Consider the following 20,236-nt stretch of genomic DNA (forward strand, 5'->3'; position numbering starts at 1 on the left):
GAACAGAAAGTAAAAGAAATACATTTCTGCACCATGAAAGGATTAGGTGGACGACATAGGACTAAGAAAGTTTTTTAGGAATTTGAAAGAAACCTGGGTGTATAGAATATGCAGAGATTATCCCAAGAAAAATATAGCATGTGTTGTTTTATACAAATAACTACAAAGATACTGTATGTTTACTTTTCACTGAGACAGCACTTCTTATGTCCATATGAATAATGATTTGTTCATTAGGAACAACAACAGAAGTAGTTTGATGTTCAGAGCCAAAAAGCTTGGTAAGCGTCAGGTGGGTGGTTCAAAGCCTTTGACTGTGACATGGGAGAGAACCAGTCATTTCCCATGTCAAGTCACCGTTTCTTCTGTTAACCATAACTTTGACAGCTCCCCAATCTCAATGAAGAAGTTGTTCTTAGCCTAAATCATGATTTTTCCTCTATGCTTAACTAAGTAGCTATATGTCAAATCTTAAGCCTAAATTAGTCCCTAACCCTTGCCTAAACCAAAGCAAAGTTTTACCATAAAATGGTAAATGGACTGTATTTGTACAGCGCTTTTCTAGTCTGAAGACCACTCAAAGCGCTTTTACAACTCAAATCTGCATTCACCCATTCGCACACACATTCATACAGTAGCTAAGCCACCAGCTCGTTATGAGCGTTATCCATTCACACACTGATGGCACAGCATCGGGGGCGGTTTTGGGGTTCAGTATCTTGCCCAAGGATACTTTGGCATGTGGACTGCCAAGGCCAGGAATCGAACCACCTACCCTCTGATAGGTGGACGACCACTCTACCTCCTTTCAATTCACTCTCACCTCTTGTTGTATCTAGCTGTGTAAATAGGTTAGTTAATAGTAGTTGCTGTAGAGGTTTTAAGATATCTGTCTTTAGTTTTTAGTTTTTGGGTTTTTTTTTTCCAGTTTTAACAGGGATGGTTTCTTCTTCATGTAAAAACGTTCTGTCATGGTGAAGGGATGTTATCTCCACATTTTCTGTTCACCGTATGTAAGTTGCCTTTTAAATTTCTCATTTCATGAAATTTTGTGAGACTGCTATGTGCTACACTCTACAGCATAAACATGCAACTGTAGCCCGGCATGCATTTGTGTATACAGGAGAAAAGAAGGAATAAAGTGAGGGGGAAATTTATACACTTACCCAAACACATACTTATTGTGATATAAAATACAGATAGGTGTATATTCTGAGCCAACTTAGATGACAGTTGCTGCTTTTTATTCTCTTGTGTGATCATATTGCCAGTAACATCGGAAAACGTGCGTTAACCATAAAACTGTCGGGCGATGGCTGCAAGAGAGCCGATGTCTCCCAAAAGTTTTAGAGTTAACATGTTCTTTTCTTTCTCTTTTTTCTTCACCATGCTTCAAAGGGCAGCTTCAAGCAAAAGCCACGAGACTAAGTGAGCAAGCCTTCGAAAAAAATATCCGCCGACTTCCATCAACTGAAAGGATTTGTCTGAGCACTAAGGGCACTAAACGGAAAGACAACTGGTTCAAACAGCTGCAGCATTCTTGATGGCGGCAGCATCACCACATGAAATTGTTCAGTAGATGGACACAGATGCAAATAACATAATACAGAGCTCCTTGTATCTGCTATAGATATAACACTTACCAATCAATGCATGGTTTTGAACAATATGGAGTTAGGACAGTCATAACACCACAGCATAGAAATACAAGACTGAAACCCTGATGAAAATGTTTCTTTTTGTCGTTTCTATATTTTCAATTTATTTATTTATTTTAATCTCATGCACAGTTATAATGAGTTCCTGCATTTTCATGGCTTCCTCCTGTAAATCAGTAATGCTTTACCCACATTATCTGTAACACTCTACAAGGCAACTTCATCCACCAACTCATAGCCCTGTACTGTATGATTTCCTCACTTTCCATCACCAGCTCTAGATCCTTGTAGATCCTTACAACAATCATGTTAGTAGTAATGCATATAAACTCTGCAACACTTCCTCCTTGAGTTCAATTTCTTTGAACAAGTGCAAAGCCATTTCAACTTTGGTGGCACAGATTAATTGCAGTGAGAAACCTGAAATCGTAGATCATAGTCCCATTTAAAAGAGAACTTTTTTGCAGAAGTGAAAAAGTAATCCAAAGCACCTATAGAACATAACCCTAAAGATCAGGTTTTATGGGAAAAAAGGATGTTGACATCTGTTCTATGCCTTGAAAGGCTATCATAGCAAGGTAGTCTGGACATAAATATTTGGCTATGTGTTTATGGATTCTCATCTGCTATGATAATTTTGTCATCCAAAGCAAAGGTTAGAAGGAGTAGAGTCAGATTTGACTCCAACAAATGTCTTATCAGGTAAGGTTACAGCTCAAAACTCTAATAAATCAACAACTTGTAAGTCCATATGACTATTGTTTTTCCTAGTAATTGGAGACTGAACTAAAAAAAGACAAAAAAGAAAAAAAGATACTATATCTCTGAGTCATTGATGTGTTTGAAGCAAGGTGAAGGAAATGAGAATAGACAGCATGAACTCTGAGACACTGGGGACAGTGAGGGAAAGGTGTGAGAGGGGCAGCAGTGTTCACATCGAGCTCAACACATCCCACACACACACACACACACACACACACACACACACACACACACACACACACACACACTTATGCGCACATATCCTCCATATGAGTGCACAAACTTTCTGCCACTCTCTCGGACACATACACACGACCCTCAAACGGCTGATAAGCCTACAACTTCTCTGTCTAAGGTCTGTGTTCCTGCATATGTCTGTATCTCCTGTGGTTTTACTTACTGATGCCAATGTGAGTAGAAGCAGGCCTGGAGTAACCTAGCAGCCTTGCCAAGTGCCAACCAGAAACAAGATATTCTACAAACATAATGTCTAATGGACGAAGTAAGTATTTATGTGATCTTTCATGGTTAAACTGCTTAAAACACATTACACAGCAACGATGTTGAGTCTAAGCTTTGAAACAAGACCACTAATTAGTGTCAGCACTGTCACTGAGTGGTAAGATTTTACTATGTGTGAGTGAGTGTGTTCAGGACACAGATCCTGTAATTACAGAGATTAGCCTGTTGTTAGTTAGATGGGCGAGGCTGAGCGATGGCAGCTAAGCATGTGTCTGACTGTGTGTGAAGCTGTGATCACTGGAAGTGACATGTTACCTGGCTATGACAAACAGCACACAACTGACACCCAAGTAAGCCAGCAGAATATACATCCAGATATCAGGCGAGAGGGGGTTGAGGAAGGAGAAGACCCCAGGGTTGGTCCCGTTGGGCTTGCGGTACAGTATACTTATACCCAGCGTCATAAAGGGCTTGGAGAAGTCAATAACCTTCTCGCGCACATATGTGATGGCGAGGGGAGCCACTGCCAGATCAGCTCTCTGTCAACAGCAAACATAAAAGGGAAGAGAGATAGGCCATAAGTCACCGGCACAGGAAGCATTTAGAGGCAATCAAATTAAGAAAACAGGGTCTTTACACACCACAGAGTCTGTCCCAAGGCACTTAGCAAGAAATTTAAAGCCCTCTTTCTCTTTCCACCCATCAAGTATACTCCTGCTACTTAAACTCACCTTTCTCTTTCTGGAACTTAAATCAAAGCATTCATTTATTTTCTTTGGTGCTCAATGGCACAATTGCTCGGAAAATTCTTACTGGTATAGTGACAACTTCAAAAAAATGCTAACATCTTAATAAGAGCTTTCATCCATCCAGAAAGAACAAGCATCGATTTTAATGACATACTGTACCTTTCCTACCCTGTTAAACAGGAAGGATGTATTTTTAGCTCTTATAGCTCCTATAGCAACTAGTAACTGTGTCATTTAGATGCTCATCTGTTCATATTTCGTTCAGCTTCAGGAGTTTAGTTTGGTTGGTTGGTTGCCATTGCATTTGTGTGATTTGAAAGCCTGCAAATACTTCTGACATTGACACTGTGGGCAGTTAATGAGGGTGGAGAATGTAAGGAAGTTATTAACTTGAGACTTTGCCTCATAAGACTAGGTTTTTCCTTATCCCTTAGTGTCAGTGTGGTGTAGTTGCAATTCTTGGGACACCTATAATCATTTTCCACTGCAAGAACTTAACAACTCATAATGACTGGCTTCCAATAACACACACTTGGGGCTTTAGTCCTTCATTGCAGACCCACTGTATTTTACAAACCAGTACAATTTAAATATATGCCATAAAAAGCCAATAGCTGGACTGACTACATCATTTTGATAGTGAAGTAAGTGGTTATGTTTCAGACAACAGTGTAAGGAGTGGTGCTTTTATCATCATTGATTTTTTTCACACTTAAATAAACACAAGATACACTTGTCTATGGAAAGGAAGACTGGGGGTCTACCAATCAAAAATCAAATGGCTCACACCACTTTGAAGTTTCTTTCCTAACCACTAATCTGGCTCCCTCTGAATGCCTTCTTCTCCCCAAATACAACTGAGGATTTGGAAATATCTGTTTTTCTGAACGAACTGTCTTCATTGGTCATCATTTTCATTTTTTTCTTTTCTATAATGTTCCTAAAACCTTTCCTTATTTTCCCGTCTGGTCGATACAGATGCAGTAGTAAAATGATGGTTGCTCTTATGTTTTATGTGGTTATCCTTGTTGCGATGTGACAAATCACACCTTCTTGGCAGGATTTCCATCAAACACTGAAACTATGTGAAATTTACTGTATATTAGGTATCACCTCCTGAGCAGTACCAAAATGTACCTCAAGGAACTCTAACCAAAACAAGGTCAAGAAAGTAGAAACAAAAGCAGAACGTGACAGTTGCTACATCTTATGTTAAGTTTTGTTAAGGTCCTGCAGTGCAAAAAGGTTTGCTTACCGAATGTGTTACTGCTGTGAACGCAGGCAACCGTTTGTAGCACAAACTCTGATATTTAATAAACATTAACATCATGTTTCTATAGAGTTATTTATAATATGGCATGTCATGCTTGCGTGTGAGATGCGTGCTTTAGTGATATGGAGAGGGGATGTATAGAGCCAGCCCTGGAAAGTCACGTTACCATATCTGGGGTGAAAACCGTGTTGTGCTGTTGACAGTTAATAAATCTTGGGTTGCATTGTGACTATAAATGCTAAACATTCACAGCAAGGTCAAGTGGTTCATTTCTCAAAGATATATCCTCTTTGTCTTATGAAGGTTGCCATATATCACTTGAGGATGAATTGACTGAGCTCATTGCTCACAGATGTGATACATGAAAAGTCTTGCTGATATCAGGCATCTCTGAATTTGCCAAAACTACTCTCAGGATGCATTTACTCCACTTTGAGAATAAGACAGACCAAAGAATATTTTGCTAAATTCCTCTGACAGGATGTTTTCAACTTGTTCAGCTCAATTCTGCATTTCTCCCACAACTGAAATTCTTCTCTGTGAATCTCACACTCCCCAGTCTTCTGAGGGCCAGTCTGCTGCAATCAGCATCTAAGTCAAGCTAGGACCCTGTGCAAAAAGTGGGGCAAACCCACTCTGAACATCATCTCACAGGGGATTGGGCCCTTCACCCATTAAAGATCCGAATATCTGTCATGACAGCCACTGATGTAAAGCAGAAGCAGAAGACAAGTCTAGAGAAGTTAAGGGAGACTTGACCCCTTGTGGGTGCTTCTTTTAATGGGGTCAGATATTGACTATTGGCTGTGCAGCGCCCAATATTTTTCTGCCCATGGAGTTTATCCTAACTGGGACTTTGGTGTAATGATCTACACTGTGAGCTGATTGTGTGGGCTTGTGTGTGTGCTTTAATAAGCTCTGTAGGGGAAACAAGTCACACCAGAATCTATGCTATCTTCGCATCACTGTACTCTCAAACAGTGCTGGTCGTTACCTCCGTCTTTTTCATTTTCTTTCCCTCATGTGTGTCTCAGTGTGATACTCATGACATTGCATTCTTGGATGATAATAGTGGTTGAGAGTTAACGCTAATGAAACTACTCAAACATAAAAGGAAAAGAAAGAAAGAAAGAAAACAGGTTTGGTAATTGGCACATTTGTAAAACCTGTTCTGAACATTCAACAAGAAATCATACAATGCTTAAGGTGAGGAGAGAGAGAGGGGAAAAAAAAGAAAAGAAAAATGGCCATCTTTAGAGAAGGCGACATGCACGATGCACAACAGCAGTCCAAACCAAAAGATATGTTTGGTAATTTGCTTTATGAGTGACTTCAACATTGCGTGATTATCTAAAAACAGTTCTATTTAAAAAATATACTTTTGTCACTCAACTAATTGGTAAATTGACTCATTGTTTCAACACTACAACAAACTGTCCTGACACAATATCTGACTGGCATTTTGAATTTAGACAGAATGTTTAGTTTAATGATGTTTTTGACCAATAAATATTGTAATAGACACCAAACAGCTTTTTTAAAACCCCAAAAGCTGTTTTTTCATTCAGTTTATATTTTGTACTTGAACATGCTGCTGGCTGCTTTTTATGTATTATTTTCTTCCACTCTGCTTGCTCACAGTGCTGCTGGTTTATGGTTTATTCCAGCTTGGGTATTACAACTTCTAGTTTATGACAGCTAGTGTATAGTAGGGAACTGGGATACAGCTTGAGTTTTCCAAAACAGTAAACTGGTGTTTATAACCTGTCTGATCATCTGACTCCTATTGTTTCTTGCTGTGGGTCTTCATAGGTTTTTCACCATATTTCACCATATTACCTTGGTATGCTCAAACTATGAAAATAATGCCCATATTGTATGAACTGGAATGATCCTCTAAGGATGAGTGTAAATTGGCATCTGTTTGTTGGGATCACATTCATGCATCCCTTTGATAATGATATTTAGAGACTCACGTGGTCCATTAGCTCCTTGACAATGCCATTCCACTGGCCTGTGTTCTCATCCTGGGCACCATATTTTCCATCTTCCACCAGGCGGACCTCATAAGTGAAGCCCAGGATGTTGGCCAGCTCTCTCAGCAGGTCTATGCAATAGCCCTCAAAGCGGTCGTTCCCGTACAGCGGCTTGTCAGATTTCTTGAACATCACATATGGCTCTTCCTGTCAGGTGAAATAGTGGAAGAGGAATGAGTCTCTGCAGCACTTGGCATCTTTTACCTACTGATAAGGCCTATCAGAGAGGGTGTCTGATGTGTGAGATAGGCTTTTGAGCTGTGCAAGCCCAAACACACACTGGCTCAGCTAGTAAAGCATGTGTAAAGCCGCTGTGTTTGTGTGTGTGCTTGCCAGCAGTCCCAGTCCTGTGATGTGAGGTGGGGTGGGTGCAAAGTGAGGCATAACCATAATAAGAGATAATCCCCCATATCAATGACTCTGTGCTCCTCTCAGGCTCAGCAGGCTGGCTTTGGGCCCAGGCCCAGCTTTCAGGACACCGCATGCTTTGTCAATAAGATAAGAGATGCTGATAGACGGACACAAAAAGAGAGAGCAAGAGCCGGTGCATCAGCTCTGTTCACACAAACAGCTGGGGTGATTACTAATGTCTTCTTTCATATGGCTTTTTTCCTCCCTCCTGCCCACTGAGCGTCTCCTTTGCCATGTCCTTCTCCTCTCTTTCCCCCTGCTTCACTCCGTTTCCTCCTCCTCCTGCCTCCTCCCTTCTATACCTCTGCTCCACAACACCATCTGTCTTTGTTAGCCTTAGACGCTCATTTTCACCACACGTCCCTCATTTCTATGACTCCCTTGTCTCTTTCAGACAAATAAATCCAAAAATATATTGTCAAGCAGGTGTTGTTTATAGTACAACTGTGCCATGACTGGAAAAAAAAAAAAAAAAAAAATCATTTAAGATTGCTAACAGCTTTGACACATTCCGCTGGCTGGAGTTTGAAGAGCATGCGGACATGTGTTTGTGTGTGTGTGTGTGTGTGTGTGTGTGTGTGTGTGTGTGTGTGTGTGTGTTGTTTTTGCAGTATATCAAAAATTTGCCTTGTAATTGTGATATGATGATGTTGTGAAGACAGAAGTGTTAAATTATGGAGCAACAAGGGCAGAACAGTGCGACTGTTTTCTTAATATATCTAATTCAAATATAAATATAAATCCATGTCTTTGTGAACCCTCACTATTTATTTGTCTCTATAATAATAATAATAATAATAATAATCATCATCATCATTTTATGTATTTTTTTTTACAGCTTCCCAGATGATGTTGAATTTTTTACATTTCTTTTTTTCTATTTTAAATAACATTTTGTTGCTATATCTTGTGAATAGTCAACATATGAAATATCCAAAATCCACAAGTATCTGTGACGTAATAGTGTAAATACCTGAGATAAATTAATGTGACGTACGACATTTCACATGTGAAATGTTTGAAAACCTATATATAATGGCAGTTAACCTTATGTTAAATGACGTTTCACATCTTATGTGTGGAGTTTTTGTTACAAAAAGCACGTGTGAAATTGTTAACACTTCGAGGGTGACGTGTGTAAAAAGAGACACACAATACTATAGGTATTGTTTCCCATCCACTGTGCCGCGGCACATAAGTGTGCCATGAGAAATCATCAGGTGTGCCGTGGAAGATTATCCAATTTCACCTGATTGGTGCTCTAAGACATAGACACTATTTGCATTTCTCACATGAAAAGGTGTTCCATGTATGATTTATTAACATTTTTATGCGCACAAGAACTGTTTATTTATTGTGCAAACTATAGTAATTTTTAGTTCCACTGGCAATCACCACCATGAGTTCACCATCTTGGAGAGATCGCTTATCATTTGTAGAAATGTAAATCTTTCCCATTGCTTGCCTTTACTCTGAAACATAAACAGGACCAGGATCAGATAGAAGTAGCAGCTATAGTCTCATTTAGCCACACTGCAATTGTATCAGCTAAGTACATCATTTGTTGTATCTACTGTAGCTCATGTGTTGCTATGGTATACATCAGCAGCTGCGTGACCGAAAGAATACTGATGTAATCTTGATGAAAGAGCAGAAAACACTGTCCACATACAGATCAATACCAGAGCACCTGCAATGTCAAGACATAGAGTACAAACACCACTCGTGTTTGTTTACACACACATGAAGCTGAGGGTGATTGAGGTGTACACATACCTCCATAACCTCTTATGCTGGTCTTTAAAATAGGCACACATACCAGACCTAATTATCACTGAAATATATGATGGGATGTCAGTCTTCGTTAACGACGGCAACACCTACATGTAGACATACTGTGTGTGCACTACACACCACATTAATTGCAACATCGAGCAATCCAATCCAGGTAGGAGCAGCGTTTCCCTGTCTTCCCATTGCCATGGTAACTGAAACACTGCTTCAATGGTAATGAACATGCCAGTGTTTTTAAATCCACATCCACATCCACAGTTTTATAGAGATTTTTATTACTGTGTACAGAAGGACAACACTCATTGATATTACCGATATTAGAGTCTAGGCGTAGGAAGAGGCTGCTGTCTTTCCTTTTTAAATATGTTAACTTTAGGGTTATTTATCACTCACTACCTCGGCTACTGTGTGTGAAGTAAAGTACTGCTTTGAGAGGAGTGTGTGAAAAGTGAAACCTCCGGGCTCAAATTCATCACTGGAATTCCTCCCCTATAACATAACTAAAATGATTTGTGTTTGCTTTTTGTTACTTTCAAGATCAAATACAGAATATGAATGAAATTACTATTATTATATATTATCAATTTGTATAAGAGATTGATGTTTAAAACCTTATCACATCCAGTTTGTAGATATTGGAAATTATGTAGTTTCTCATAGTTATAGTTTAAAACTTTCCAGCACCCAGGGACTGTGATTGGTCCTCTTTATCAGTTTATGTTTTCTCCTAGTAGTTTCTGATGCCAGCAGAGATTGTTGAGAATGTTGAAAGCATTTAACAACTTAAAAGATTCAGTTATCTACCTTTCAGGAACACACATCTAACAAAACATCTCCGCTGTCAACCTTCTGCCCTCAATGACCCCTAGTCTCCATAACTGAATGAACAACGTATACACAGTGATTGCATGGCAGTAGTCTATTCAGTAATGACACAAGCCAAAATAGAGGTCACTGGTTCTAACACTTCTTCTGCAAGGGAAGCTCACTATCACTCTATGTCACAATGGAAATGAAAGTTAACACAGTGACTGCTGGAAACATGCAATAATTAAAGCACAATACTCTCATAGATCTACAGCTGGACTGTCTCCATTGTAAAGCGTTTTATTGTGAACTGACTGACTTCTGCCAGCTTTTACCATCTGACAGAGTTGTTGACTCTGCTGAACACTTTGTTCAATTGTTAATTGAATGTCTTAGCCCCTCTACAAACAATTATTGGCAAAACTGCCATTGTTTTCATGCCGAGTCAGCAAAGTAGCCAAACCTCATGGCAGCACTACCTTCACTGTTGTACAGTGCTTGAGCTTTAGGTCCCGCCAGTGTTTTAACGTTTTCAGTGTTTCCCATTAATAACCTAGACTGTGGTGGCTTGCCGCAGTCTATTTTGTCTCACCATGGTTTTCTAATGAACTGAAAAGATTTTTACACTAACACTTTAACATTGTCTTTTGAGCCTTTGCTTCAGCGGAGCTTGTCTCACTCCCAGTCAGTCAGCCACCAGATGTGTCAGCCTCCTCTCTTATGTTGACTGACATACTGGGCTGCTTGTCGTGAAAAACAATATGGATGTCGATTTTGTGTTTTAACCATTTGTGAACTCCATTTAACATTATGTCATTCACCATGCTTTGTGGATGCAACGTTTTTTCTGTATCATCACCGTTCATATGTACACAACCAATATGTATATGATTAAATTGCTTGTTAGAGGGAGTTCTTCATAGAGCTAGCCTCTTAATTTTGCACGACTGATGCATTTCGCTTTAAAATGTAAAAACATTTTCTTCCAGGGGAGTACACCCATAGAGGGCCTGAGGTCAACCCACCACATTCTCACAAGGTCCTATGAGAGACCTTATTTGTCTGTGACCTTTTAATGCACAGCCAATGATGTGACTAGTAACTTCTTCAAGAAAGATAAAATAGTTTTTCTTTTCTGAGTAAGATTAAACTAAAATGCTAAGACATTTAATGAACTAAAACTTGAAAAAAGGGTGTGGCTGACTAAACAAAGGACATTTGACACAGGAGTCTCAAATTTGAACACGGAAGTAAAAAATAGCTGGCAGAATGAACACTAGTTCTTATCTATCATTTAGTATAATACGCATATGCTCAGCTCTTTTTTCTTTTTTATAATACCTGCTGCCTCTTGGTGATATAAGCACTCTGCAGTGTGCTCTGCACCAACCTTGCAGTATAAACATACATACACATACAACCTATGCAGAGACTCTTAGACAGTGATGGACATCTCTGCTTTTGTTTTACATTGATTTAATTCTTATCTGTCTGAAAGGACCTTTTAACCATGGTGACAGTAAATCCCTCCCCACCCCCTTTAAATTAGAATTTAATTCCCCTCTTTATTATTTGACCATTTTCTCCCAGTCTCTATTTGCTGCCATGTTAACTGGCGAAACAACTGTTCATGCATGTAGAGCACAAAGAAGCTATTGTGAGCACATTAGCATCTCATGACCTCTCACCTTCTGTCAACTGTGAAAGACAGTAATTATCATGAACAGTAGCTCTGCACATTAACAAAGAGCAACTCTCACTGGAACAATCAGCAACACCTGTGATTGTTCCTGGACATTACAAAAGCTTTTATCTTCCATCTGTGGAACTGGAAACGGTGTATGGAAGGGCTGAAACATTTTTAAACAGGTAGCTACAACATATGAGAATGGTCACTTTTAATAATACATTCTTCTTCTTCTTCTTTCAACTTTTCATACATTTTACAAAATACTCCAAACCTCAAAGCTTTTACTTAGAATTTAAGAGACTTGGTTAGACATTGTGGTGCAATCGCAGAAGAGTAGATAACTAACATTTTGGTTTGTGCTGTACTGATCTAAATCTGATTATCAGTCAGCTCTTAAATCTCTCCTGCACCAAGTTATGCAATAATTCATGCCCTTTGTTTATTCTGGTTTGATTCAGGGCAACATGGACCAACAGAGATTTAGAAATGTCTGTTTTTTAAGAATTACATCTTCAAAAGAGACGCTGTTCAAAAGAATTTTTGATGGCATGGTTTGATTCAACATGGTTCTCCAGCTACTATTCACATGCTTTAATCCCAATTAATCATATCAACACAGGCGCAGTGAAGTACATAATCTGACACATGAGCACATTGCCCAATAAGATTACATATAGTACATTTGTTGCTGATGCACTATGTGTGCATCTGCATTATGGTGTCCGAGACAACAAATGTTATAACAGTAAATAAGTGTGCTAAATAATATAATTTGATTTAGGAGGATAATGTCATTGCCTGTTCCAGAAGAGCTAATCCGTTGATAAAATACATCTAAAATAATGAACATTTAATGGACATTTTTTTTGTGCATTCCACTTTAACTACGGTAATTTTATATTTTCTCTGTGCAACATACATACATAATCATGTAACTACATTATCTTGTCACACTTTTGAAATGGTCTCTTTTATTCTGCTCATAAAAAGACAACTGATGCTGTGAAACTTCTTCATAGGAAGAAGCATATAGGGACTAAAAAGAAGGATAGCTTTAGATTTTCTGTATCAGTTTTGATCATTCTTTTAGTCCACTGTGAGTCACCAAACTTGACAAATGTCAGAGACCTGATGAAACAGGCTTTGAGTTTATTATTGCTCAAGATGTTTTTCAAAGCAGACATTTTGAATTGTTTCAATTTTTTGTTTATTTTTTTTTTGTCAAAATTATTAGAATAGCTTACTATTTGTTTGTTGTAATTGTCTAGTATGTAACAAGCTATTACAGAGAGTGACATTAAAATAGTCTCATGAATAGGCTTTGTGAAATACAATCAAATTATTCAGCTGTATTCAAAATAAATGACACATTCAATTATAGTTTTGGACTTTTTGGGACTCTATATGGGTCAGTATGATGGTATGAGTATCAGGTTAGATAAATGCACGCGTAGGGTTTTCTAGTTGTTACTCCCTACCCTGCCACCCTGAATACACATACACATACAAACACAAACACACACACTCCCTCCTAACTCCTGCAGGGAGGCTGGCTGCAGAGGAAGGCCAGGGCATCTTTAATTAAAAACAGAGAGTGAAAGAAAAGCCAAGTATCTCTGTAAAGAAAACCTAATTAAAGCTATACCACTTCCATGTCTCTCTACAGACTCTCCTTAAACACAAAATCAAGCCTGTTCCTCTCCAACAAATTAAAAACAATGGATTTTGTGCCTTAGAAAAAACAAATGATGCTGCCTTATTTGAGTCATTTTTAAACATTTATTTTAGTATTATTGATTCTCTTCCATGCACTGTGGCTGTAGCAGAGAACAAAGCAAATCATCCAGGTGCTCTCAGCATGGTGTGATGGAAGACTGCCTGTTGGCTTAAATCTAACATAGATAGATAGATAGATAGATAGATAGATAGATAGATAGATAGATAGATAGATAGATAGATAGATAGATAGATAAGGAACCATGACAAGTTGCACAAATTCAAGGCTATTCAAAGGCCAGTTAATCACTAATCAAACAACTACTGTCTGTTTCTCTTCCATGATATTTCAGGTTAATATTGCTATGAGATATGAGATGCATCACACAACAAATAATTGCCAGGATATGTTACGCCAACACAACATGTTTGGTAGCTCTGTCATTTAATTTAATGATCCCTTACAGTACCAATTCATCAGTATGATCCATAATTAATGCAACTGGTCCTATTTATTCATCCTTTTCCTTCCTGTCTCTTTCCTGAGTGTGACACAGTGAAAAAGGCCCATTTGCTCTGGCACCAGCTTGGTTGCATTTCCTCACGTCTCGTCTAAGAACACTTGCCCTGAATACTGACAGGCAAATGGACTTGATCTGAGACCAGGGGTTTGTTTTGTTTTTCTGCCAAACATTTAATTAATTAAAGGTTTACTGCCCGTCTCTCTCTCTCTCTTTTTTTTAGCTTTCTAGTTTTTAATTTCAGATGCTTTTAAACCTGATGTACTGAAGAGAAAAGACACAGATTGTACTATTTGAGAAATACTGATAGCGAATTGACTTATTGTAAAGTGGAAGTAAATAAAATTAGCTTAATTGATTCTGTTTCATTTAACTGTTTGAGTGGCATACTAACATCTACTGATGAAGACAAACCTGTCCTCCCATCCTCCCATCATTCTCTACAAGAAATCTCTGTCATTAGGTAACTTAACCTGTTTTGGACAGTGTATTCTGCATAGAATATACATCAGAGCTAACAGGTAAAAAATATGATGTGGGAGGTGGCTGTAGATGTGTAATATCTTTGACTAATCTATATTTGTGAGCTATTTTTAAAGATTTATATCTTCAACAGGAATGAATAGACATGGGGATGAGAATCAGAGACACAATAAAGAAGTATTGACAGTAGAAGAAAGTACTGAAGAAGGACTAACACATGGTTCCCCAACCACAACTAAGTGTTTTTTGTGTCTAAACCTAACCAAACTCACATCAATCATGTTGGTAACAGTTAAGAGGACATTGACACTCTATGTTGTCCTGCTAAGGAGCATCAGATCAGAACGCATGTGGTTAGTTTTGGAAGGCAACAACATACATCATATTTAGTTGTTTAGTTTTGAGGACTTATTGGCAAACATAACATTAGCCATTTGAGAGGTTCACTAGGAATTAACAAATGATGATATGATCTACTTTCAAATGCTAACACAACAACAGATATTTTATCATCATATGTGGTGCCTGCAATGAGGCACTTGTTGCCCCCAGACTGTCTGGACTGCTACTGCTGGGTATCTTTTATTCTGGGTATCTTATCTTTTGTGGCCTTTGTGCTTTCCACCAGAGAAAAAAGTCAGTTAAATCTACAGTATGATATTCTGCAACTAATCCTGAGTTTGTACATTACTTTGTATTTTAGAGCAGTCTGCAGGTAGCTCTATTCTCCTGCAGTGACTAATGAAACAGGGGTTGTTCCTGTGCAAATGGAAGCAGGCCTGCTCCATGCTCTCTTTAAGACATTACACAGTATATTATCTGCAGTTCCAGCCATTAGCCTAAAGGTACTTCATTTCCATCACAACATCACAGGAGTGATTTCCAAAGTAGATAAACTGTTGATAGGCCAAGATCTCAACAGTAATTACATCATGTTTTATAGTACATAATCCCAGAGAAAATGATGAGAAGCTGGATGAAAGTGTGCATCAATCAAATGTAACAAACCCAATTATTGTCAGCCCTCCCTTCTTTTCCTCACTGCTCACAGCCATCACACATCTCCCCATGACTCAATCCTGATATGGCAATTACTGCCGCAGAGAGTCTTTGCTAATAACTGCAATCCAATCACTTCACAGCACGCGTGGAAGGAAAGAAGGCCCACGATAAATAATGACAACCCACAATTTACTTGATATTGTTATTTTTACGCTTGCCTCCTCAATAACAGGATCATATTTGACTTTAATTTGGCTTGCTTTGACAAGTTTCCCTCCACTGTCATGGTTCTCATATGGCATACAGTCTGTGCCTATTGTTTGCAGGAGTACAGGCATGCATATGTAAACACACACAAGCACCGTAAGTATGGTAAGTACACAGGTTACACAAGACTGCTCAGCAACAGAAAATCAACAGCTCCAGATCATCCATTTAGCAGTAAGTTTATGGTACATTAATTGATTTAAATTTTTTTGTTGACAGGCCTACTGTGTACACCACTCACAAATTGTAAACTTAGTGACATCTTGAAGCGATAGGGGCATTGAAAGAATAGTTTAACATTTTATGAAATATGCATATATGCAACTGACTTTATTGCAGAGAATTAGATGAGACGATCAATACCACTCTCGTATCTCTGAGTTAAGTACCGAGTTTGAGTTAGGACTTGATTAGCTTAGCACAAATACTGGTTGCTGGGGAAAACAGCTAGCCAGATGGAGAAAAACTATTGCTGCAAAGAATGCAGATCAGACAGATTTGCTTCTTCTCACAGTTCTGTCTGAATTTCTTGGTTTTGGCACCACTGGCAAGAGAAACAATAAAACAATATACCTGATAAATTGGTTGATAAGAGGCAGAGCCGTAAACCATGCAATCTTATTGGACAATCAATCAGTCAATTTTCCCTGCCTGAGCCTGCTCCCACCAAATTTGAGTCCTCCAAAGTGGTGAAGCCAACTGGCAATTTGAGAGTGCAGTGCTTTGGGGTACTCTACTTCAATTTAGTTGGAGAGCAGCATCCCCAGAAAGTGTTCTAAACAGAAAGGGCAGCACAGGCAAAGCACTGAAGGAATTTTCAATAGGAAAAGCTTAAAAATAATGACATCTTTGGAGGGTTTGAAGTCTGTTATGACTGAGAGCTGTTCTAGCCTTCTATAATTGGTCTCACATAAAGCACCGTTACAATTTGATTTGGCTATGAACAGACATTTAAAGCTGCAATATTTAATTTGCACAGCCAAAAATGGCAGCAAGAGGCAAGTGTTTGAATTTTGCAGACTTTATTACTCATAAATCCTGTTAGATAACATTAGTGAACTGCAGAGAGCAGGTTCCCGTTTACCAAATGGGTAAGTGTGTTACTTTTTTACCAAAGCCTGAGGGGTATACTACAAAGCAAGTTTGACATAGCCAGGCTTGCTTTGCATGAGCTGCCTCAACAAAACTTAAAACCCCAGTCAGGGATTTGGTGTCATGCCAGCATGGGTAGCAAGATGCTAATTATCCACTTTTTCTGTCTACATTTTTCTTCATCAGGCTGGGTGTGCATTCCCTGAAAAAGGGGGTGTTTGATGCATCATTTGAGTCAACTTCCACACAAAATGGTCCTATCGTGGCAGAAAATTGATAATCATATAAATGTGTAAGCTAATATACACTATGTATTCTACTACTCACTGCGCGCTCAGTAATTGTAACGTGACAACTGCACATTGTAGAGAGCTCTTAAACTTGATAAAGCATACTTAAACATTATGCTCAAGAATTGCATTTATGTCTGATGCTGTCCTAATCAATATTCTAATTGGTGCAGTACCAGCACTGTAAAACAAACCTGGCAGCAAAATCAGCAACAACCATAGACACATAATCCAAAGTGGTCTATAGTTGATGTACATTCATCATTCTTTCAGAGGATGATATGCTGTGTAAAATTTCAAGTGTTAATATTACCTGAAGCAAATGGGGAAAAAACATTTCTGCGTCACCAACTGAATGCATGTAGGTCATCGTGTTGTGGCAAAAACCCACAACACATGCATACAGTTTCTACTGCTGTAATTACACAACTTTGTTCAGTGACATTATTAACATATTTCTCAGCAAGTTTGCCTGTGTATTCCCTCAATTTAGAATCTTTATTGCTCATAGAGAATATCCGAATGAGTGGAAGGGTAGCACTTTTTATAACGGACTTAAATCTTAAACACTGAACAGAACCCTCTCTGGAGCAGATCAGGTATCCAGCATCAGTTATCAAGGCAATCTAGCCAGGTTAAAAGAGAGCCACCTCCATGACATTGAAAACTGTGGATTTAAGCTCAAAATACCTCACTAATCCATTAATCTCACTTAGTAGCACACCCTGTTGATCAAATACGAATCTGACTTAATTGATGAGGACAGTCAGATAAGCCTTCCATTGGCTACCAATTGCATTCCTTTTCCTTCTCTATGCCCTATCACTGTGTGCTATCTCAGGTGGGTAACTATACTGAGTAAAACCCACACTGACCTGAACCATGAGGTTTCCATAGCTTTCAATTAACAGCAAGTTAAATTTAAAAAAAAATACATTTTTTTTTTGTTTATGTTTTCTTTTCGGGTTGAAAGTCATTTGCATATAATTCATGCAACTGTCATGGCTTCTCCCTCATTCCTTGCATTTCTGCTCATTACCCCTCCCTTGTGTTTCTTTTTGGTTTCTTGTTTGTTCTCGCTCTCGTTTGTCCAGCCATGGCTTTCCATTCCCTCCTGCCCCTCCCTGTCTCCTACTTCCATTCAAACAGCACACCTGCAACCCATCCACTTATGGAACTCCTGCAGTATATATATATATACCTCAGCTCTTCTGTCTAGTCTTCAACAGATCATTCAGTTTGCCAATGTGGCACTAACACTACGGCCACACTCTAAGTTTGTTTGCAAGCCCTCTCTGTCCTGCTTTTGAGTCCGAGATCTAATTCATGTTAACAGAAATATCCGGCCAGCATTGACTCAAACTTGGAAACAGCAAATATTCAGAAAACAATCCAAGACACATTATGTTCAGACTTTTGAGAGGAAGAGCTTTGGCTTGGACCATCAGGCTTGAAAATCACTTGCATGAACATCATCTCTGCCCCTAACTCAGCTCTAGTTCGGGGTCTTCCCTGGCTGAAGCAACATAACCACCACATTAATTGGTCTGTTGAGAAGGTTGTCATATGGAGTTCATTTTGCCATTCCTCCTGTCTGCAATTGGCTTTGCCTTCATGGTTGCTCCTCCCAATCTTGAATCCCCAGATTTGGCCACCATTCCAGCTGAGCATCATGATCTGAGTGAGGTTTTTAGACAGGATTTGTCTCTCTTTGCCACCTCATTGCATTTACGATTGTGCCATTGACTTCCTTCCTGGCACATCTCTTCCCACTAGCAGACTTTACAATCTGTCTCATCCCGAAAGAGAAGCCATGAAGAAATATACCAATGATTTTCTGGCTACAGGCTTAATTCAACTATCTTCATCCGCTGTTGGTGCTTGTTTCTTTGTTGTGTCCTTGCATTGACTACTGTGGTTTGAATATCATTACAGGTGTCCTCCACTAATAATCAACTCTGCTGTTGAGCTTCTTCATCATGCCACAACCGTCACTAAACTGGATGTCCTGTCTGGTCAGGATTATGGAGGGAGGTGAATGGAAAAGTGCTTTCAACAACCTGGTATGCCTTTTGGTCTCACCAACAATTCCTGCTGTTTTTTCGAACTCCAGCAATAAATGTCAGTTCCTGGGATACATCACTGAGAGTGGGAAGGTAAAAACAGACCCAGAAAAGATCAGAGTTGTGGCAGAGTGGCCCAAACCAACCACCTGTGAACAAATTCAGCAGTTCCTGGGCTTTGCAAAAATTCTACACTGCTTCATTAGAGACTACAGCAGGGTGGCAGCACCTCTAACCAGACTTACCTATTCTGTCATTCCATATTCCTGGACCCTGGAAGCTGTAAAAGTTTCTTCTGAGCTAAACAGTCTCTTCACCTCCACTCCAGTCGTGGTCCAACCTGATCCCTCTTGCCAATTTGTTGTTGAGGTGGACACTTCCGATACTGACATAGGGGCAGTCCTCTCTCAGTGCTCTGGGCCTGGTCAGAAGCTTCATTCCTGCGCCTTATGTGAATGTCACTTCTCTCTAGCTGAACACAACTACAGCATAGAGAACATTGAGCTACTACTGTTAAAGCTGCTTTGAAGGGGTGGAGATACTGGTTACAGCGAGCGGAGCAGTCATTATGTGGTGTGAACCAATTGTATGAACCTGGTCTAGATTCAAACAGCCAAGTGCCTCAACTGCTGTCAAGCCTGCTGGGATCTATTCTCTGCTCAATTAACTTCACACTCACCTACTGACCCATTTCCATTAAGCCGGATGCTCTCTCGCACCAGCATGTCACCGAAGAGTCCTCCTCCAATGTGGATGCCATCATCTCTTCAACATGTGTTTTGGCTGCTGTCTCTTGGGAGATAAAGTCTGTGTTGAGAGGGGCACAGGTAATGGTCCTCCTTTAACTGCCGGTTTGCGTCCACTTCTGTCCATTCCCAGGTCCTCCAATGGGTGCACACTTCCCAGTTTCCTTACCATCCAAAAATAAGCTGCACATTGTCCCTCCTCAAATGACACTTCTGGTGGCCCACTATGGAAACAGGTACCTGTCCCTTTGTCTCTGCCTGTATGGTCTGTAGCTTAGTATAGTTTGAGCCAACTGTATTTGCTGAGGAAGACTGTGAGATGCGGTTGAAAGCTTCACAAAACTAGTATATGGACCTTTCCGTGAGATTGCTACTGTTACCCACTGTTTTTGAGTTTGGTGTTGATGTACATTA

At 39.4% G+C, this 20,236-nt stretch overlaps 1 protein-coding gene across 3 annotated transcripts in view; it reads right to left on the reverse strand.

Moving 5' to 3' along the window:
* Positions 1-20,236, reverse strand: part of grik2 (glutamate receptor, ionotropic, kainate 2) — a 272,974-nt gene that overhangs the window by 74,619 nt on the left and 178,119 nt on the right. For 2 of the 3 annotated variants that reach the window (XM_076736799.1, XM_076736798.1), the window contains exons 11-12: positions 6,881-7,087; positions 3,198-3,421 (exon numbers count right to left, since the gene is read on the reverse strand). In XM_076736799.1, the coding sequence (XP_076592914.1) occupies positions 3,198-3,421; positions 6,881-7,087 (431 nt within the window). Of the gene's footprint in view, positions 1-924; positions 3,422-6,880; positions 7,088-20,236 lie in introns of those variants that run through there. The other variant, XM_076736800.1, reaches the window with a different exon arrangement.

Source organism: Chaetodon auriga, chromosome 8 (assembly GCF_051107435.1).
Source record: "Chaetodon auriga isolate fChaAug3 chromosome 8, fChaAug3.hap1, whole genome shotgun sequence".
Lineage (NCBI taxonomy): Eukaryota > Metazoa > Chordata > Actinopteri > Chaetodontiformes > Chaetodontidae > Chaetodon > Chaetodon auriga.